Raw genomic sequence first — 21,830 nt, 5'->3', positions numbered from 1 at the left:
CAAGTTACATAGTTCTCTCATTAATTAGCATCCTATCTTCTATTGATTAATGATTCTCTCACTTCTCATGCTAATTAGCCCACAAGCTCAATCTTTCTCTTGTTTTGAGTTGGTGGCCATGGGTTGGTGGTCAAGATCTTCCCCTGCCAGAATTAACTTTTGAGTTGGAGCTGATTCAGCTGCTGAGTTGGCTTTATTAGATTCTTCCTTATCTTGGGGATTCTGCCAAATGTCTTTGAGGCCCTTAAATTCTGCATTTTTTGTGTTCACTATCACCAGTACATCCTTATTCCCAAATTTTGTTAACCTCCCTGTAGGTCTGAGATTATTGAAGCATGTCAAGCCCTAAACCCTAACAAGGCAATTCTACCAACAAATAATCTGTTTTTCTAACACCTGTCCATCACTTAGAGCTTGTGAGCTACTCTCTTGTTTCCCTGATTAAATCTCCCTTCTTGGTGATTAGGCTTGAAAGTACACAAAGATCAAACATCAAAGAACATCCTTTCTTAAGAAAATTTTACGCAACAGTGCCACGCTCAGGACGAGAGGACATAGTCTTAAACTGCACCAGGGGAGGTTTGGGTTGGACACGAGGAAGAATTTCTTCACATCAAGGCTGATTAGACGTTGGAATGGGGCAGTGGTGGGGTCACTGTCCCTGGAGGTGTTTAAGGACAGACCGGACACAGCCCGAAGCGCCATGGGCTGTATGAGGAGGCGGCGTCGGGTCACAGCTTTCACTCGATGTTCTCAGATCAATTTCCAACCCAACTAAGTCTGTGATTGTTTAACCCACCTCGCCACTCCCAAGATGGCGGCGCAGCCCTCTCGCCACTCCCAACATGGCCGCTCGCAGAGCAGTGCGCATGCGCATTACCCACTTCTGCTCCCGCCCGGCACCTCCTCAAGAGGCGCCACTCTCAAGATGGCGGTGGTGCTGCCCGCGCATGCGCGGCGTGCCTCGCCGCGCCCATCATGGCGGCGGGGCGGTGACGGGCCGGGCGCGGTGGCACCGAGCGGCCGAGCGGCCCCGGCGCGATGATTCCGAGCGAGGAGGTGTCGGCCCGCCGGAGGGAGATCGAGGACAAGCTCAAGCAGGTGGGGCTGACCTCGGGACCCGCTGGGGGCTCTGCCGGGGCTGCGGTCAGAGCCCGGGCCCGCATCCCCATGGCGTTGCCGGGGAGACGGGGCTGGGCCTGGAGGTCCCCATCGGGCCTGGGGGCGACCCGGGACCCCCAAGGGCCTCGTCACCCTGCTCCGATTCTTCGAGGCCTGGTTTTCAGGTGCAGGGGGTATCTCTGGCCCTCTCTTCTGTCCCAGGGGCATCTGCAGTCTCTCTCTTCAGATGTAACCTGGGTGTAGCCAGGTTACATCTGTTCAGATGTAGCCCTTGGTGACTTAAAACCCGCCCTTGCAGACTGCTTTTCCACCCCTATATCTGGGCTTAGGTGACTTAAAATCAACCCTTACTGGCTGCTGTTCTCCCTCTATCTCTGGGCTTTGGTGACTTAAAACCAGGCCTTGCTGGCTTCTGTTCCACCTCTATATCTGGGTTTAGGTGGCATAAAAACAGCCCTTGCAGGCTGCTATTCTCTCCATATATTTGGGCTTTAATGACTTAAAACCAGCCCTTGGTTGCTGCTTTGCTTTGGCCACTTGAGTTCTCTGCCCCGTGTAGGGTTTTTGGAAGGTGCCAGTGCAACACCTGTGTTGTGCTGTGGCAGGGAAGTGTGTGGTCTGGAAGGTGTTAATTTTATATTGTGCTTGTGATATTGAAGGGAAACAAATAATCCATAAAAACCTCACTCGTTACATGATGTGTCCCCACCTGGGGTCACTTGCTCTGATTTCTGCTAAGAGGTGGCTTGTTAAAATGTGTCCTTGGCATCAGACCAAACATGGTTTGCTGCAGTGTTTACCAGGACTTGTAAAAACCTACGTGTAATGTTGAGTGACTTAAAAGCTTAGTGTTCAGGATTGTAGGTTGTTTTTTTCATCCTATTGACAGGAAGAAGAAACTCTGTCCTTTATCAAAGAGAGCCTTGAGAAGAGTGACCAGCTCACCAAGAACATGGTAAGGAGGTCCTAATGTTGGGGCTGGATTTACTTTTCTTAATTTCTTAGGTTTGTTAGTTTTCAAGGTTGTCATTGTGCCCATCTGAGGGATGTGGCCTACCTCTGTGTGTCAGGTGATCTGTTTTGTGACTGTTTATAGAAATCAGGACGTAGAGGGGTGGAAACAGCTGCTAAGGAGCCATGGAAAACTGGTAGCAGAGCCCAAAAAGTGAAGCTGGCCCTGAAGGTCCCTGACCTTCTCTAACTTGTACCCCACTGCATGGATCTGTAGGAAGGATGTCCTCAGCCATTGGTTTCTCTCTTGGTGTGCAGGTTTCTATCCTGTCCTCCTTTGAAAGTCGTTTGATGAAGCTGGAGAACTCAATTATCCCAGTCCACAAACAGACAGAGAACCTGCAGCGCCTGCAGGAGAATGTGGAGAAGACCCTGTCCTGCTTGGATCACGTCATCAGTTACTACCATGTGGCCAAAGACACGGAGAAGATCATAAAGGAAGGGTGAGTTGAGCTAGCTGGATCTTGCTGGGGAGTTTCATCCTATTGGATTTTTGGGATAGAGGTAGGGGAGCTGACTTCACACACTCATCCTCATGTGCTTGGTACCCTTCCCACACTCCTTCCCCACCCTCAGTCCACACTGACTTGACCTTCCTCCATCCCCACAGGATAAAGACAGCTTAGACTGTGCACTGGTGTCCCTTCCAGGATGTGCAGACATGCTGCCATATGAATCTCATGAGCACTGGTGGCTTGCCTGTTTTCCTCTGCCCTTTTCCCAAAGGTTCTTCCCGCCCACCAGGTTGTCATTGCATCCAGGATGAACCAGAGCTGTTCTGGAGCCTGCTCTGTGGCTCTTCTCTGGGGTGGGATGTGCAGTTTCCTTTGCCTTCCCATCAAGGCCTATCTGAGAGAGGAGGGCAAGGCTGAGAGTTATGTGTTGTCCTTCAGCAGTCCTTCTGCACTTGCTGCATGGATTGGGTACTCTGCTGAGGCATTGAGTGGAGGCAAAAGGGAATTCCATGATCTCCTCCTAGATGAAGAAAAGGGAATTGAAACTTTCCTTGTTATTTTTATCCTAAGTTTGGTCTGGTACTTACTTGTTATCCTCTTTGTTTGCTTTGTGGGGCGCTGCTTTTTACTTTTGGTTTTATTTTTAGCCCCACTGGGAGGTTGGAGGAATACTTGAATTGCATGGACAAAATCCAGAAGGCAGTGGAATACTTCCAGGACAACAATCCGGACAGCCCGGAGCTGAACCGTGTGGTAGGTCGTGGGTCTGGAACCTGGCATGGGTGGGAGAGGGACAGACACAGCCCTGCTGCTCGTCCTCTTGCTGTGAGGGGCTGTGGGTTTGCTGCCTGGTGAAGGTGGTGTCTGGGCACAGCTGAAGGAACCATCACTTTGGCTCCTGTTTAAGCCTGTCCTCGGCAGCATTTCTGCTCCTGGTGTTTTACTCTCTGTGCACTGTGCCAGGAGGAATTCTGGAAGCAGATCTTAACACCTGTGGAGGAGTTGATTGAACCTCCTCCTGAGTAGCTCTTGTCAGTCCTTCAGCTGCTTGAGCAGAATGGGTGATCTGTTTAAATCCCACTCGAAGGCTGAGTGACTCCCAAGTGTTTTTTTAATTTAATTCCCTTCAAGTGTCTCTCAGATACAGGCGTGGTTGGAGTTTGAAGCATGAAGCACTTGGCAGTGGTTAGAAATGCTGCAGAAAGTATGTTCTTACGCAGAAATATTCAAGTGATTGATTACAGAAGTGAATGATTGATTAGAGCTTCTGTCCTGCTGTTTTGTGCCAGAAATCCCTCTTTGAGAGGGGCAAGGAATCCCTGGAGTCCGAGTTCCGCAGCTTGATGACACGGCACACCAAGCCAGTGCCACCCATCCTCATCCTGGACCTGATCAGCGGGGATGATGAAATGGAGACACAGGAGGAGATGTCCCTGGAGCACCTCCCGGAGAGTGTCCTGCACGACATCATCCGCATTTCTGGCTGGCTGGTGGAGAACGGCAGGAACCAAGGTTGGTGGTGCTGTACAGGTGCTCCCTTGCAGCTCTGTCTCTTACCACTACTTCCCACGTGTGGTTGAGACCAAGAGGGGGATGTTGAGGGTTGTGTGTGTAGCCCTGCACAGCTGGGCTTGTACATCACACCCCTTCAGCCATGAAGCCTCTGCTGTGGCCACCAGTCCGTGAGTCACTGCTGTGGGCACCTGGCAGCACTGGCAGGACTAGTGACTGCCTTAGTGGCACCTTTTAGGTGAGTAGTTCAGTCTTTCCATCACCTCAAGATCTTGCTGTTTTTAGCATTTGTAGTGAGACTGAAGCAATGGTTTGTCAGTTGAGTTTTTCAGAATGAGCTATGCAAATAAAGCACAAATTATCTCAATGTATATTCTGTCATGAAGCAGAAATCCATTGCACTTGCATTTGTAATGCCTTCTGCTGGAGCTGCAGCTATCCAGTGCTCAAGTTTTATAAATGTACAAGATACTGGTCATTTATTCCTATTTGGGAAATATTTATGGGCATAACTTTTCGTATGAGATGTGACCAAGGGCAGGGGGAGAACAGCATGGACTTCCTTCAGTCTGTATCTGTCTCTCCTTTCCTGTTCTGCAGCAAGATCTGACTAGAGCCTTATACTCCTTTATTGACTTTTCCTTTGTGAGTGAATCACTGTGGACTTGTATGTGAAAGTACAGGTTTCCTGCAACATGTAGCTCCTAGAAAACCCCCCCACCTCAATGATTTACTCCTGAGTGGGGATTACTGTGCCTACCAAGTACGACAAACATCCGTAAAAGCTTCTTAAGAATTTTTCCACGATCAAAGGCAACTCCAGCACACAGAGTATATTTTGTTGGTCACTTTGTATTCTGCTTTCAGCTGACGAGCACCTCGTTAAATTATAATCTTGTTTCTACCTTGTCTCCTTAGATTTCATGACTGTTTACTTCCAAATCCGCTCTGTCCAGCTCGACCGCTCCATCAAGGGGCTGAAGGACCATTTCCGTAAGAACAGCTCTTCCTCTGGGGTGCCCTATTCCCCTGCCATCCAGAACAAAAGGAAGGACACCCCCACCAAAAAGCCAATCAAGAGACCAGGTGAGTCCCTGAAGAGGGATCACTGCACTGGGCACTGAACACACACCTGCAGGCCCTCTCACTGCTGAGGAAGCCTCTGTGTCTAAAAATGTGCTCTTGGGACAGGAGCAGGGCTGAGATTTTGGAGATAAACACCTCTTCTCTGCCCTGGATTCAGCACTGGAATTACAGGCACTTTCTGTCTGTCAGTCAAACCATCAGGTTTGTTCTCTGGGTGCTGTAAAGGGAGGAGAGGGGCCCAGTGTAGAGGGAGAGGAAAGGACTTGAGAAAGGAGATGAGTAAAAAGAGACCCTAGAGGGCTGTAAAAGGATTTGATCTGAGAACACTGGAATGTGGAATGTAGTCTGTGTCACAGCACACACAGAAAGCTCATATCTGATAAAATACATCACTTTAATCATTAGCTATTATTAAATTATTATTGTGCTAGGTAAGTAAGGAGTCAGGAGTTGAGATGGGGCCTTGGTAGGTGCCTGCAAAAATAAGACCCAGCATTGTCTGAATTTGGAAAAGCTCTTAAAGCTCTTGCCTCGGCCTGTCTTTGGAAGAGCTATGGATGTGGCTGATGGGTTATTCCTCCTCTCCTCATAATGAAGTTTTGCTGCATTTTCTGCAGCTGGTGAGGTTGGTCACTCTGGTGTAGAGAAGTGCAGAGCTGGAATTCCCATCTCTGGAATGTGCCATCTAGTGGGAGCATGGCCAGGAGAGCCAGCAAAAGCCAGCACATATCTCCCACAGCAGCACAGGGATATTGTCCCTATGTGTCCCAGCACCCTCTTGTCTCATCTGTAAGAGTAATCAAGTCAGAAAAGTCCACATTTCTGTGAGTTTACCTGGCCAATACTCTCCTTCCCTACTGTTTTTTCCTGTGTTGTCCAAATACTCTTAGTGGGTTCAGGAAAACAGTAAGAAATGTGGGTAGGGAGTGGGAATGGATGGGATGGGGAAAGGGAGGAAGAAGAAATACCCATTTTAATTGTGTTGTGTTTATTTTTATAATCCTGCTGTGAATGCAGTCCTCATCCCAGGTAATGTGTGTCTATGTGTGTGTGTGCTGGCCCTGGTGCTCACTCTCTTCAGCTCTGTGTGTGGAGAGGCTTTGCTGGGCCTCTTCCTGCTAAAGCAGAGGGTGTGCCTGTGATATTCGAGGAGGGAGGGCTGCCTAGGGAAGGCTGTGGCATCCAGACATCACCCCTCTGGTCTTTTAAAAATCAATCTGTGCCATTGCTGCTGTGCCCTGGAGCTGTTCCTGAAAGCTGATCTGTGAACTGCAGCCCAGCTGTGAATTTCAGGGAATTTTCCCCTATCAGCAGAGAATCCCCTGATAAGGGGTTCAGAGACACTGAGCCACTTCAAAGGTGCCAGTAGGGATCTGTAGTTGAGCCATGGGGATCTCAGGTTGCAGATGCTTCAGATTTGGTCCACAATTCTCATTTATCCCCTGATTCTGAAAAGATTGCTGTGTTTTGATTGCAGTGCATTCAGTATGGTCAGCAAACATTTCTGAGCAGCCTGACAAATGGTAACATCTCCCCTGTGTTCTAGGTAAAGAGTCAGGAATGGAATAGTTGGGTTTTTTTCATGGACAGATTAAAAAAAAGAGTCACTAGAATCTTTTTAATGAGTCTCAGATCTTGAGTGATCACATAGAGAGTACAGAAAGGAGCCCACATGTTGGAGGGCCACAAGTGTTTGTTCCCTACAAGAAGGACTTCTTCAACGTGGATGCATTTGGGCATCCAGAGTTACTTGTCATGGTGAATGTCTCACTGTAAATTTGCCAGAAGATTTTCATGTCTTTTTCCCAGTTTAATTGGATTTTCTGAGATGGGCCAGGTAGAAGGCACAGAGCGTGGCCTGAATGCACTTACAGAGGTGATGGTGTGTGAAGGAAAGAGCACTTCAAATGATCCATTGGGTTATTGTTAATCTCAAAAAAAAATAGTGCCTAATTTGTCTCCAGTCTTCCATGAACAAGGACAGAGAACCAGACTGCAGCTCTTGAAGGACAGTGGTGGTTACACCTCATACACCAGCCATCTCTTATGGCTACTGAATTGTACTTAAGTGAAGTTAAAAATGGAGAAAAAAGTCGTCTTTGACCAGAGATTCACCTTTTTTTCTGCAGCTCCATCAGCTTTCAAGGACAGCTCTTGAGGTAGAGGTCTCAGACCCCCTTCACACTGGCACTGGCTCTCTTCAGAGCAATATTACCTGGTGTTGTTTGAGTCCCCTGGGTTTAGCCTTTGTTCAGTTATGGACAAAGACAGTTCTTTTTTCTGTTCTATTACTTTATTTCAGTAAGTAAAGTCAAGTTCTGCCAATTTGGGTTTCAGACAAGGGGATTTTCTCACAGTTCCAACAAGTGAGTTGATTTCCTTTGTCCTTAAATAAGAATATCCCAGTGCACACCCCAATGCACACTTTAACCTATTGCAAGGGGTAAATAACAAACTAAATCTGATGTGCTATAGCTTTTTTGACCCACAAAACAAAGCACAAGAGAGGCTAAAGCTGAAGGGAAGGTGAGGTATTAGGTAACAGGGCAGAGACCCTCCTAGGTGCTGTGTTGGATTCTAGAGAACATGCTCCATATCCATGTGTGGTTTCAGAGGGTCTTCATCTCTCTGTTCCTGTTTTATCTGTTGGTGTTCCCTGTGCTGTCTCCTGTTGGTACAACGTGCAGTTTAAAATCTGACTGCTGGAGATGCTTCTAAAACAGAGTTTTCTCCCTTTAAATGCAACTTGTCAAGTCAAGTTGAACAGATGAAGCAATTTGTGGGCTTTTTTCTGGTTTTAGTTTGCTGTTTGAAATGTCAAGCAGTCTGTCTCAGAGGGCAGGTGTGTTCAGATTCCCAAATCATCCTGCTGCAACGTATGCACATAAAATACAGATTCCTTGTGATGCCTGTAGACCCTGTGCTCTCTTGTTGGCTTGAGAGCAGCAGGTAGCTCAGCAGCTCTGCATTTTTGAGAAGGATGGGGCCACTTGACCTCATTGCCTACAAGCAAAAGCCAGAGAGAGCTTTGTCTGGTTTCATACAGATTCCTGCAGCTGGTGCTTAAGTAAAGAGGATGTTCCCTGCTGCTTGGATGGAACACTGCCTGATGGAAGGGAGAAACAGGACAACAAGTAGGAAAACTGTGCTTCGTGTGTGCCCAAAAGCCACTTTCTTTAACAACTAGGCCACAGAAGCAAAAGTTTTGTTGTTTTTTTTTTTATTATTATTTTTTTTTTACTTTTATGGCTCTTTACAAGCTGTAGGGGAGCCCTTTTCCAGTTGCCTGAATGCTCCAGTTTACCTAGTTACCTATTTGGCTTAGTAGTGAGGTGCTACCTGAGGGCAGGCTGAGTGACAGAATAAAGAGCCCATTCCTGCTTCCCATACTGATCACTGCCTAGATTGAATGTGATGTTTTCATTAGTAGCTGCAACAGAGTCCCCTTTGGTTAGGGAGCTGCCTAATAGGGGAAAACAATCTTGGAACAAAGGCATTTGGCTTCCACTAGAATCCATTAAAGCCTAATTACAATGCTAAGTCAGAGGGATCCAGCAGCACTGAAGTGATGCCCATGGACACCCAACACTCAGTGTGTGTCAGTAAACACAGGTAATTGTGTTTTTGCAAACAAAATGCAGCATAATTTCATCCCCTAAAATTGAGAAAAAGAGAGAAAAAAAAAAAAAGGAAAAGAAACCATCAAGGGTGGGCTGTGGAGACATCCCCTGCATACCTGTGCAGTGAGACCCTGCTGACAGCAGCAGCAGTTGTACTGTCTGCTTGGTTTTCACACCAATTTACCCTCTCTTTTTATTCTTTTTTATTTTTCCTCTCCCCCTGGATGCTTGAAAGTGGGAAAGATCAAAGAACTGGTAGAAGAACACTACCCAGGTTGAGCTGCTCTGCATCAGTTGGGCCGTGGGCAGTAAGGAAGAGCTTAGTGCATCTCTCCAGAGCTTGCCACAGCCCTCCTTGCTCAGAGGAACTTGCTGAGCCCAAGTTTTTAAGGTTTCTGAAAGTAGCTAAGAATGAAGTGGAAATGTGGGGTGTGAAGAGCACTGGGAAGCTTGGAAGAAGAGGCATAGCCTGCTCATTTTATCATATGGTAGAAGCTTAGGAGCAAATGCATCAGCCAGCAAGGGTGTAAGTCTGCCCACCTCCCAGGTGTGGGTCTGGAGGGGAGAAGTTTCCTGCTAGAAGAATGTGTTTTATGGATATGACTTTTTTTTTTCTTTACTAAGTAGTTGAGAACACTCTGAACTGGTAGAAGAAAAATGTTGCCTGTGAAAATTTATGCCTTAGGAACCATGCTCTGTTATTTAGTAAGTGCACCAGTTTAAGGCAGTAATTTATTGGGAGCTGCTCTCTCTTGTTCTCCCCCACTAGAGGTGCACTGTCAGGGGAACCTGAAGTTTCCTCTCCCCTACCATATATCCCTTTATGGGATGAAGCTGTCCAGCATCCCAGAATGCTGTTCTGCAGCTGTGTGTACTTGTGCTTCCCCTCAGGATTTGGGCAGCCAACACTCATTTCCAGTGGCTGATGGGAGTAGGGATTTTCTGCATGTTTGAAGTATTTATTACTTTGTAGAGGAAGAACGATTCTTAATTTTGGCAGCCGCATTTTTATTTTTTGGCTTCTTCATTTGCTCAGCCTGGTTCTGTTTCATTTGGGTCTCCTATGGAAGCTCCTTCTGCCTTCCCAAAACTTCCAGTTCCCTGTTGTGCAGGCAACAGCAAAGCTCTGCTGTGAGAGGGTGTCCGTGTGCTTGTGGTAATTGTAGCTTGTTGCATGACGACTAACCTTTTAATGTGGAAACACTGCCTAGTCTTCAGTTGTCACATTAATGCTTTGTTTTGTGCTTTCTAGCTGTATATCCAGCATTGCCTTTTGTTCAGTTCTGTCTGGTTTTTGTGTGTGTTAAGTATAAATCTTTTAACCCAGTGTTATTTTTTTCCCATGGTTTTAATTGATTTGCGGTTCTTTGGAAGAGAAGTGTCTTGGGGATTAGGGTGGCTTAATGCGAGTTAGACATGGGTGGGCAGCATCCATTATTCTGGGATTCCTGGGATGGGAATTGCTGCTGCAATTGCTCCCTAGAGCCCAGAGGTTGTCACCCTTTTATTGCTTCCTGTGCCATTCCTTGACTTGGCTGTGGGGCTCCTGATGGGTCTTTATTGATTATGCTCAGAAAATGCCCCTTGGAAAGGCACCTCTTACCAAGTGGCTGCGGTTGTGGCTCCAAGGAGCAGGCAGTGTGTTGCCAGACAGGAATTGTCCATATGCAAAGCCCTGCTTCCACAGCTGAGGAAAAGCAACAGACCTTGTATGCTTGGATGCAGAGTACCAACTTAAGTAAACCCATTAGAGGGAAGGGAGCTTCACTGCTTCCCTTCTGTGACAGTGTTTCTCACCTGCCTCTCCAAACTGATTTGAGCACTCCCTGGTTCTGTAACCTGGCTGGAATTTATCCCTCCAGCCTGAAAGCAGGGAAACAGTCTGGAAATGCCATTGTATCTGCACACTTGGGCATGATTTTGGGGTTCACATTCCTGTACTGAGCATGCTCATTGGTGCCCAGCGTCCTCTTGCTGGGCCCAGGTGATGCTGGTGGAGGGCTGGTGTTCTGGGTTTGTTTTCTTTCACTCATTTTCTAGGTCTTCTTGTCTCTTCTCTCTGGTTCTGGTGACAGGCACAATCCGTAAGGCTCAGAACCTTCTGAAACAGTACTCTCAGCATGGTCTAGATGGGAAAAAGGGGGCCTCTAACCTCATTCCTATGGAAGGTAATCACAGCTCTGGCTACATCACCCTTGACTTTCTCTGTGTATCAGTCTTGCTTTTCCAGGTGGGGCTTCCATTAGTCCAACGCTCAGTGGACAGCATTGGTTAGGTACAGCTATCCTTGGGGAAACAAGGAGATGCTGGAGGGCCAAATTGTTTTTCTGAATTTAGTGTCCGAATTTCAAGGTGTCTGTAAACATGAGTAGAAGTGGAGAGGAGTGTTACCTTAACATTGACCCACCACAGCCACCTGGGTAATGGAAGCTCTGCTCTGCTGACATCTGCTTGTGGTGTTCCTGTTCTCTTTTCTTTTTGCCTGGACTTCGAGACATTCAGTTTCCTAGTGATCTTTCCAAACCTGATGCTGAAGTGTTGGACCACAGCCAGTGTATTGTTCCTGTACACCTCCCTAAATGGCCATCTTCCATGTTCTGACCTCCTCTGCTCATAGAAGTTGTGCCAGATAAGGGAGAAGAGGTCATTTGCTTCAAAGCATCCATAAGAAATTCCTGCCTCCTGCTATGTAAGCATCCAAAGCAGTTCTCTTCAGCACCTATGCTGTAGTCTCCTAAATCCCAGATGGTGACTAACATCACTTATTTGGGGGAAAATTCTCATGCTGAACCGGGTTTTGAGTTTGTATTTGTAATGGTTGTGGGTACAAATTGGACTTGGTGCCTGCCCTTCAGAACTTAGGCAGGAGGTTCAAGGGACTCTGTGGCCCAACAAACGACTTAACTCGCACTTCTCATCAGGTTTCAAAGGGTTGCTGCTGCTATATAGCCCAACAAAGGGATTTGGTCAGGAAGCATTCCTGGGACTGTGTAGGGAAAATGGTGTCCATCAGATCCAAAAAGCCAGCCTTGAAGCAGCATCCAGCCCAGTGTGAGCATCCATGCTGTAACCACCCTGGATAAATTGCGCCTTCTGTTTGTGCCGGCTGACATCTCACTAGGTCATGAGCATGATTTACGAGTTAAACACCTTTGCGATACCCTGAGCGACAAGCACGGGCCGGCTGCGGGTAAGTACCGTGTTGTCACTCCGTAATGAGCTGGCTAACATCCATCCCTTCTTCCCAGCATGCTGCACTGGTATTCTGTAGCCAGTGGCTGTTCGCCTCCGTGGGCAGTCCTGAAGCATGGGCCTCCTCTGGCTAAGAAGCTCTGGCTCTTCTCAGTAGAGTTCACTCCCACTAATCACACACCCCCCCCAAGCCCTCAGACAGGGAGCCCCAACTTTGTCCAACCAGAGACTGACTGAGGCCATGCTGAGGGGCACTTTGATGGCTACTGGCCTGTTTGGTGGTGAAGCAAAGTGAACAGGAAAGGGATCACGTGCAGCATTACAGTATAGTGGGCCATAGCACTGTAGGCAATCTGTAAAAGCACACCACATTTGTGCTTCCTCTGCTGACCAGAACTTTTAAAATATCAGCCTGAGGGACCTGTCAGTGTAGGGAAGAATTGGTTCTTTCTCCATCAAAAGTTGCTGTGAGGAGAGAAGCAGCAGCCCATAGCTTAGAGAAGGCCTCTGTGTCATCTTACTGTCTTGCAGGATAGTGTCTGTCTGTGTCTGTCCTGCAGACACATCCAGCAGTGGTTGGGATGAGTTGGTGCCAGCCTTTGTATCACACTGGCACAAAGATCCATGTAGGATCTTCGATGGATCTTTGTCCAAGACACTTGTAGTCTAGGACTCATTTGTATGCAGCATTGTGTGGCAGATAACTCACCTATCTGTGCTGATATTCCTGCTTCATAGGATGTAAATGTTCATCTGCCTGGTTTTTATCTTCCTTTTCTGCCTGTGGGAAGAGGCTGCCTTCCAGGACAGCCCTTATTTCCCAGAAACATTGATGCAAAATGGCAGTTCTTCATCTGCATGATGGATGGAGATAAGGAATTCTAAAAATACAAGCAGAGATGTTGAATAATTCACCTCAGACCTTCCTGAGTTTAGTACTCTGTGTTCAAGCCCTTGATTAAATTTAGTCTGTATCCCAGAAGAGCTCCAAACTTCCCTTCTGTCATGAGGCTGGAAAGAGCTGGTGTCCTGATGTGTGTTTCCTGAACTGCAGATGACTTTTCCTGCTTCCTGCAGGATATGCAGAGCTTCCCATGCACAAACCCAGGGCAGGTGTGGTGAGAAGACGGCTCTTGTTCTCACACACCGATGGGTGCAAAGCCAGAGCCTACTTTTCCAGGAGAGCCTTGTGTAAACCAAAGCCTTGGAGTGAGCAGAGCTGCTGGAAGCTCAGTGTGGATTTTGTCCTCTCTGAAATCCCTCTCGCCCTTGCAGGGAGGGACGACGTGTTCGACATCGAGATCGACGCCTACATCCACTGTGTCAGTGCCTTTGTCAAACTGGCCCAGAGCGAGTACCAGCTCCTGACAGAAATTGTCCCAGAGCACCACCAGAAGAAGACCTTTGATTCTCTCATCCAGGTCAGTTGAGCCTCTCTGTTTTGCTTCTCTTGTAAAGGATGCTGGGGTTGTTCTCCAGGACCTGTTCAGGGCATGGGGTCAAGCACAGGCCCTGGAGAACACGTGCTCAGAGTTCCTCACTGGTACCACAAATGACCCATCAGCCAAATGGGCACCTGTAACATGTGTCCTGCATCGAGCTCCTTGTGCTGCCTGGGCAAAAGTCGTGCTGCTTCCTCCTGATCTGTGGCTTTGTTGCAGGAGTCATTAGATAACTTGATCATGGAGGGGGATAACATTGTCTCAGCTGCCCGGAAAGCCATCATCCGACACGACTACTCAGCTGTGCTCACAATCTTCCCCATCCTGAAGCATCTTAAACAGATGAAGCCAGAATTTGACCAGGTTTTGCAGGTAAGTGTGGTGAGATTGGAAAGGCTCCTGTGGCTTGGGTTGTCTGAAGAACTTTTCAAAATGGATTATCCCAGTGGCTTTTAGCGAAGCCATGCTGCTTCTGTCCTCCAGCATGGACTGGAAGTGACACAAATGCACCTTGCTTCTTTCTGTGGTGGTGAACCAGCAACTCAGCATCTCTCAGCAGCAGTTCAAGTTCTGACCCCATGATGGACCACCTACATCATTCTCCTGTTTTCGTGGCCTCTGAGGTGTTTCAACTCTGATACTATTGAGCTGCTCTGAGGAAAGCCTGCTTGGACCACGCTGCAAGGTTCCCTAGGTGTCAGTCATGGCACCCAGGTTTAGCAAGGCTCCTTTCCATCTGCTTCCAGCTGTGATGCACCAATCTCCTGTGTCAGATAATGTGTAAGACAAAACATGAGAGGTAGCGAGTCCTAATTACTGTTAGGGTCACAACATCTTCCCTTTCTGCCTGGCAGGATTTCATGTGTTGTTGATGGTGCTGTAAATATTCTTCTGGCACGTGGAAAAATGAGAATGAGATGCTGGGATGGGAGGCGAGAGAGGGTAGGTGCTGGATGGAAGTTCAGATACTGTTTGTTTTCCTTCACTGATCTGTGGAACCATTCCAGGGAACTGCAGCAGGCACTAAGAACAAGCTGCCAGGGCTGATCACTTCCATGGAGACCACTGGTGCAAAGGCACTGGAAGAGTTTGCAGACAACATTAAGGTAGGATTCTCCTCAGTGTTGTCTCTGGCAGGCTTGGAAGAGGGGTTTTCTGAGCAGAACCACTAGTTTAGCTTTCATCTTTCCATGAGACTGTGCAGATTCTGACTAAAGCAGGAACCTGTTGAATCACTGTGGATGTTCAAATACCAAATGGTTGGTGCTGGTTTCAACTATAGGAGGCCTCTGCCTAAGACTCTTAACAGGCATACTACAAATAGTTTGACATAAGCTTCCAGGCCTCTGCAGGTATCAGTATCAATCTCAGAATTTAATCCTATTTAAAAAGAAGGGAAAACTGCTGCCTTGAAAAGTTTTGGAGGACTCACGTTAAGCTGTCCCTATGTAAGGTGGGCTTGAGGAATGCACTGCCAGGCAGGTGAGCTGAAGGTGTGATGGTCACATGCTGAACAAACCCCTGTGGTTCTGAGCTGCTGGTGTGTGTGAGCTGTGGTTTCTGAGCACCAGGAGATGGCACTGCAAGAGCCAGGTCTGAGGGTGTTGAGAGAGGCTGGATAAACAAGCCTTCAGCTCACTTGTAGCAGCAGTTTTATTGTAGGTGTCTTCACTTTTTTTACATGCTCATCATATGTCTCTCTTCCTTTCCTAGAATGATCCGGACAAGGAATATAACATGCCAAAAGATGGGACAGTTCACGAACTCACCAGCAATGTAAGTAATGATGGTTTGAACCATCCTTTGTGAAAAACGGCTTCTGAAGAGTGTTTAAAAAGAGCAGTAGGGAAACTTCTCAAGTTAAGCTGTCATGGTATTAACAGTTAAATAATTACCTGGCTTCCATGGCAAGATGAGCTGGTGACCCTGGCTCAGCCATGGGTGACTGTGTTAGAAAACCCACCAGCTCAAAGAAGTGTAGTGATTTGTCTCTTAGAGGTTTTAAGTGTGGAGGAGCAAGTGGTCCTTCATGATTCTTCATAGCAGAGCATAGGAGATGCAATGTTGGCTGCTCCTAACTTCCCTTCCTTGCTTCCAGGCCATCCTTTTCCTACAGCAATTGTTGGATTTCCAGGAAACAGCAGGTGCCATGCTGGCATCACAAGGTACATACAAGCATGGGTCTTGGCTGGGCATGCAGTTCCTTCCTCAAATTGCCTGGACATCTTCTTTAAAATAATCAAACTTCAGCGTGCACTGTGAGCTTGTTCTCCTCCTGTCCTTCACCCTGTGGTTTGTCTTGTCCTCCAATCTGCCATGACCACATAGTTGGTTATCTGGAGAACTCCAAGGGATGCAGAGTTTCTTTGCTGGCCTTCCATACTTGCTCCTCAGCTCAGAATACAACAGCAGCAGCAAGAATCTCCTTAGCATCCAGCCATGGGCAAGCTGGGTCTCCTGAGCTGTTCGTGTACCATGTGCTCTATCAGAGAGACAAGCTTTAGCTCTGCTCTCCAGGATGCTGAAGAGACTCATTCCAGGAATAAATGCCTAGATCAGAAGCCGAGAGCTGCTGCCTTGTGTAGGAGGATGCTGCTGTGTATCAGCTGGAGTGTGATTTTGGTTCTGTGCAGAGCAGCAGCTCCCAGCTCTCCAGTGAGCTCTTGACCTTGGCAGAGCTCCTGCTTTCAGGTAGCTTGGAATAGAGCAGGCTGGAGAGGTGGAGGAATGGAGATTCAGGGGGCCCAGGGCCCTGAGGAGGCACAGGCTGGGGAGGGTTAGGGAGCCCCTTTGAAGCAGAGATATAGGGAAGCTTAGAGCTGCCTCCAGACTGTTATTTGCAAATTCCTCCTTGGAAATTTCTGTCAGTTCTAAATTAACTCAATGTCTCTGTTTCTTGCCACATCTCCTCTAGCCACTGCCTTGTGCCCTCTCTACCTGCAAGCTCAGTGTGCTCAGATCCTCCTGGGCCTTGGCTCTCTCTCCTTGGCCAAAGAAGTGGTCTTAATTTTTTCTTGGAAAAATCAACTGTTTCCCCATGTAGTCCTCAGCGCTGTTGTTTGGAAGTCTTGACATACTGTCATGCAGTGGGGATCTGCCTTAGGAGCTGACTGAAAAGGTAGCATAGGCTTGAGGTAGCTTTGCCTTGAAAGAGGGTTTGAACAGATTTGGAATGAGGTATCCTGCTAAATACAACCAGTAACAAAGCAAACAATGTCTCTAGCAGGGGAAGGAGGATGGACTCTGCCTTTCCTCTGTGATCTCCACTCCATTTGAGGCCTTGGAAGGACTCCTGCCTGCTCTCCTGTGTACCTCTCTGTGGCTGCTCTGTGTTAATATCTGCTTTGTTCTCAAAGGGATGGTGGTCTCTAACATGTCTTTTTGCACTTTGCATTTCTTTTCTCTCCTCCCTCCCCTTTTCTCTCTGCTCTGCCTAATCTTTGTAGTTCTTGGGGACACATACAATATTCCTTTAGATCCCAGAGGTAAGCAGACTTACCCACACGTACCTGTTCGTATTGCCTCGGACTCTGGTGATGTATGTTAATTCTTTATCCTCCAGCAGTGGTAAATAAATTAACACGTTATTGAAGAGGGGGAGAAGGGGAGGGTAGGTAATTCTTGCCAGTGGGCCGGAGAGAATAGGGAGGGCTTTGTCAGCAGCAGACAATGAGGGATGCCACATGAGCTGAAACAGGCTCAAGACACTCTCATGGCACTGAATCTCTTTGGCACAGGTAGCACGTTGGCCCAGCTGGGATCATGCTTTATCCCATGTGCACTCGGCTCCGTATTGTCCAGCTCCCAGCAACAGGAGCCTCGAGGCCTTTCCCATGGGGTGCTTGTGAACTCGGACCACCCGAGTTAGGCCCGACTGCCAAACTCTCTGGTGGGGGCAGGAGGAGGTGGCCGCCCCACGTGTCCCCTGGGCCCCATGCCCACAAGCCCTCGAGGGCAAAAAGCCATCCCTTATGCACAGACAGAGGAGCATGTGCCAGCCCGTAGTCACTGCTTGTAAGGGCAGGCTCCCATGCTGGCACAGTCCCCCTCAGAGCCAGGCAGGCCCTGTCAGCAACCATGGGGATGGCTGAAGCTTTCCAGAGCCCTTCTGCTTGTTTCAATTACTATTGTGTGCTTGTTGTTAACAGCTGCAGCTTTTTTGTTCTCTGATTGCCGATTTCTAGTGCTTACAGACCTTTTCAGGTGGTGGGGGAATGATGGGGTGGATGAGTTTCTTGACTTTATTTCTGATCAGAGGAGTGTCCTCTGAGCACTAGAAGAAAAGGAGAGATTTCTGGTGGGGTGCTCTGCACTTGATGCAGATACAAGGACTGAGGGGTGCAGAGCTCTCCTACCCTCACCGTGGATGAGCTGTTGACAGTCAGCTCTGAAACAGGAGCTGATTTCACTGTTGATGGGAGCTCTGCACTAATTCCATAGCAACAGGGATGAGGCTTGTTTGAATAGAGGCAGGGTGGCCACACATACCCCCCCTTCTCAGGGCATGTTAACTGGCCTAAAACTCTCTTTTCAGAGACCAGCTCCTCAGCCAGTAGCTACAGCTCAGAGTTCAGCAGGAGGCTGCTCAGCACCTACATCTGTGAGTACCCTGCTCACCTTCCCTCTCCTGCCCCGTGGACTCTCCTTCACTTGGCTCGTTTGCCAGGTGCAATGAAGGCAATAGTTTGCAGAGAGGTTTTGGTGACTTGCTGAAGAAAGATCTGTGTAAGGATTGTTAAGTACACATGACTGTACCCTTTGTGCAGGCAGTTGGGGCTGTGCTGTTCACTTTGCTGTGGGCCCACAGCTTGGTTTGTTTTGTCAGTAATGAGAAGTTCCAGTGCAAAACTTTTTCTCTGTTTTTCCCTCTTAAAGGCAAAGTGCTGGGCAACTTGCAGCTTAACCTTCTTAGTAAATCCAAGGTTTATGAAGACCCAGCTTTGAGTGCCATTTTTCTGCACAACAACTACAACTACATTCTGAAATCTCTGGAGAAGTAAGTGTGTGTCTGGGTAAATCTCCCTCAAAACCGAGGCTTGGTTTTGGAGCAGAGCTCTGCATTAAGAGCATTCACTTGCCAGCCTGTCTCAGATCTGCTTTATCTTCTATTCTTGAAATTGCCTTTTCGAAAGTTTTGCAGTATTGTAAACATCACATTACACGAGAGTGGGAGAGGAAAGCATTTGAGATGCCTTATGCTGTAGAGAATCCTTTGATCTTTGGAGGACTGAGGACACTGGAAAGTGACTTTGAGTCGCTTCTTTTGCACGTTTCAAGGACTCTTTTATTGTGAAGAGCAAAAAAGGACTTGGTGGTGGGGGCTGAAATGGTGCCATGCTGAGAGCAGCCCGGAGGGCAGCTGGCTCAGGTGTTTCCTCAGGATTTCTGCTCTTCCAGGTCCGAGCTGATCCAGTTGGTGGCCGTGACACAAAAAACAGCCGAGAGATCTTACCGAGAGCTCATCGAGCAGCAGATCCAGACATACCAGCGCAGGTGAGGTGACATCCTCTGCTTTTACCTTGGTTTGGTTGGTTTGGGAGCTCCTTGGCAGCCAGTGCTGCTGGAGCAGTGGGAGAGATTGGCCTAAACCAGAAACTTGTCTAAAACCAAAGCCACTTATTCTAGTCCTCAAGCAATTGATCTAATTTGGGAAGGGGTCACTGTGGAAAGTTTTGGAGTGTGTGTCGTCTGAGTTGGCCTTTGGGTCATGGGTGAAGGCACAGAAGCTCTGGTGAGGTATGAGTAACTCCTCTTTGCCTCTTTCCCATCTCATTTCACGTGCAGCTGGTTGAAGGTAACAGATTACATTTTGGAGAGAAACCTGCCTGTCTTTCAACCAGGAGTGAAGGTGAGAGGATGGGCAAGAATGGGCTTGAGATGACAGAAATTGCTAGAAACATCTTCTCCTTTGTCATATTAAAAAATTCTCAGAAACCTTCTTTATATCTCATGCCAGTATCACTCTGCAGAGTGAAAGCTGTGGCTGGCACAAGATGGAGAGCAGCAGTGCCTTCTGATCTCCCCTGCCCCAGATTCATCCAAGTCTTTTAATCTCTGCCTCCATTCTTATATCTTCACATGCTTCTATTTTGGATTTGCAAAACCCTGAGACCTTCCCTTGGAAAGGGCTGAAAGCATAAAGAAGTCTATTTTTATGTCTGTTCTGGATGAAAATTACTCTTGTTAAAACTACTTCAGCTGAAAGCCACTTGCTGAATGTAGAGTGTGCTGCTCTGCAGCTCTCCTCACTGCTTTAGGAGAGGGAATCCAAACCAAGTAGGTTGCCTATTGCTTAGGTTGGATGGGGAATTGTGGGTGAGCACTGATGTTGGATATTTATTCCTGGAGATGAAATAAAATCCTTTCCCTCCTTGTTGCAGCTCAAGGACAAGGAGAGGCAGATGATAAAGGAGCGCTTTAAGGTAAGGAGGTATTGGATGGTATAAAAACATCCCCTGGTTGGCTGGGACAGACAGATCTGCCTGAGGAGGAGAACTGTGGGTGATCAGCAGCAGAGGGAAAGAGCATCAGATTCGGTGTAGAGATGAGATGCTCACCAAGTTTTACTTTGAACAGGGTTTTAATGATGGGCTGGAGGAGCTGTGTAAGATCCAGAAGGCCTGGGCAATTCCAGACATGGAGCAACGGGACAAAATCCGCCGGGCACAGAAAACCATTGTGAAAGAGACCTATGGTGCCTTCTTGAACAGGTGAGGCCTCCTGTGACACTGTCCTCTCTTCTGTGGATTTACAGAGGTCTTTGAGGCCCAGTGTAGCCTGAGCTGAGGCACTTCTTGCTGTCCTGCCTCAGCTTTTCTACCTTGCACACTCAAACATGCCCAAGCTGATCTCTACCAGTTGCAGACACGTGCCGTCACCTCGATTCTTCGGTCAGGGTGAGCACAGGTGTTCTAGTGAATACAGAGCTCTGAGCCCCCCTGGGCTGCTCATGTAAAACCTGTGAGACCAGTGGAACCAGGTCACTTGCTCTGTACAGGATACCCTGTCTGATTCAGGTGGTATGTGTTGGAGTGGAGCTGATTTGTGACAGAGGAGGGGCCAGTGGGTCTCTTTGCTGCATTCCAGTCATTTGTCACCTGAGGGTTGTCTTCCTTTGCAGATATGGCAACGTGCCCTTCACCAAGAACCCTGAGAAGTACATCAAATACCAGGTTGACCAGGTGGGGGAGATGATCGAGAAGCTGTTTGACACATCAGCATAAATTTCCAGCTGTCGTGAACTCTCCAGCTGCCAAGTACAAGCCAGTGCTCTTTCAGCAACCCTTGGGACTCCCTTCCCTTCTCCCCTGCCCCATTGTGGTGGGCAGGGTGTTATACTTGTATTTATCAGATTTATAAACCTGTGGAAACACTCCTTCCTGGCTGTCTTTGCTCCGGATCCACGGGATAAGGCAAAGTCTGCCATGTGGGCTCTTACATTTGGGCATCTTCTCACCTGGGTTTGTGTTAATGCCTTGATGTGCAGCAGACATGGGGAGTGTGTTTAAAAAAAAAAAAAGAAAGAAAAACACACACACAAAACCCCCCCTAAACTTATGGATACAGCCCTTCTGTTTGGAGCAGGAAGCTGTGAGCTCCAATGGTGCCACGTGCTTCCCTGATGGGTTTTGGGAAGCTCAGTTCTGTAGGATCCCAAAGGATTTTCACATGGTTACTCTTGACTGTTATTTAGTTCAGTGATGGGCTGCAATGCCAGTTCTGGGCTGTGGTGGTGTGTGGCCGTGGTGGTGCAGGCTAGTCATGCACCAGGGTGTTTTACCCAAAATTTGGCAAGCTGCCCCTGTATCAGTGCTCAGTCCTTCATGAGGCAGTGGCAGGTGGGGTGAAGGCAGTCTGGAGTCATGACAGAGCAGTGGGAAACCAGAGGGAGCTCCGTGGTGGCCTGGCTGAGTGCTGCCCCTCGACCTGAGGCAGAGCATGTGCAGAAGTGTACGTACAGATTTCTGCTCAGCATCTTCCTCCCATCCCTCTTTTTCCTTTGTCTCCTGTCTTAAATCTGATGCATCTCTTCCCTGCAAGCATCCAAGCCTGTTCCCTCTGTTCAGCCCATAGGCATGTGTGAAGCAAGTGCTCTCCGACATGCCTTGGAGCAATCCTGGCAGGCTTTGATACAGGAACTGGACTCTGACAGCTTTGCACCAAAGCCTTTCAGAGGAACACCTCTGTTGTATCTGTGGTCTCTGGCCAGGCACCTCCTGCTCCCACCTCCCTCTCTCCTGCTGCTGCTCCACTGTTTGTCTGCAACACTTGAAATACAGGGTTTCCATAGAGTGAGGAGCACTCACAATAGCTGCTGCTTTGTAATTTGGAGCAAATCCATTATTCACCTGAGCTGTGTTTGCTGGAGTGTTTGCTGGTGTCTGATTAGC

At 48.0% G+C, this 21,830-nt stretch overlaps 1 protein-coding gene across 13 annotated transcripts; it reads left to right on the top strand.

The window, feature by feature from the left end:
- The first annotated feature begins 953 nt into the window (after window positions 1-953).
- EXOC7 (exocyst complex component 7) lies at window positions 954-20,815 on the top strand. Of its 13 annotated transcripts, XM_051797818.1 has the most exons (22): window positions 954-1,101; window positions 2,012-2,077; window positions 2,392-2,576; window positions 3,236-3,341; window positions 3,878-4,100; window positions 5,019-5,186; window positions 6,204-6,215; window positions 10,882-10,974; window positions 11,928-11,996; window positions 13,274-13,419; window positions 13,660-13,812; window positions 14,448-14,546; window positions 15,154-15,216; window positions 15,539-15,605; window positions 16,887-16,925; window positions 17,975-18,040; window positions 18,316-18,436; window positions 18,838-18,933; window positions 19,225-19,288; window positions 19,821-19,862; window positions 20,017-20,150; window positions 20,561-20,815. In XM_051797818.1, the coding sequence occupies exons 1-22, from the start codon at window positions 1,042-1,044 to the stop codon at window positions 20,661-20,663; spliced, it is 2,175 nt and encodes a 724-aa protein (XP_051653778.1). In that variant the 5' UTR covers window positions 954-1,041; the 3' UTR covers window positions 20,664-20,815. The 13 variants fall into 13 exon arrangements, with proteins under 13 accessions (XP_051653778.1, XP_051653779.1, XP_051653784.1 ...); XM_051797819.1 differs by lacking the exon at window positions 6,204-6,215; XM_051797824.1 differs by lacking the exon at window positions 10,882-10,974.
- Window positions 20,816-21,830: the final 1,015 nt, after the last annotated feature.

This window comes from Manacus candei, unplaced genomic scaffold, assembly GCF_025592945.1.
Source record: "Manacus candei isolate 608988 ecotype Guabito, Panama unplaced genomic scaffold, ASM2559294v1 h1tg000047l, whole genome shotgun sequence".
NCBI classification, from domain to species: domain Eukaryota; kingdom Metazoa; phylum Chordata; class Aves; order Passeriformes; family Pipridae; genus Manacus; species Manacus candei.
This window is presented reverse-complemented; position numbering and strand designations above follow the sequence as displayed.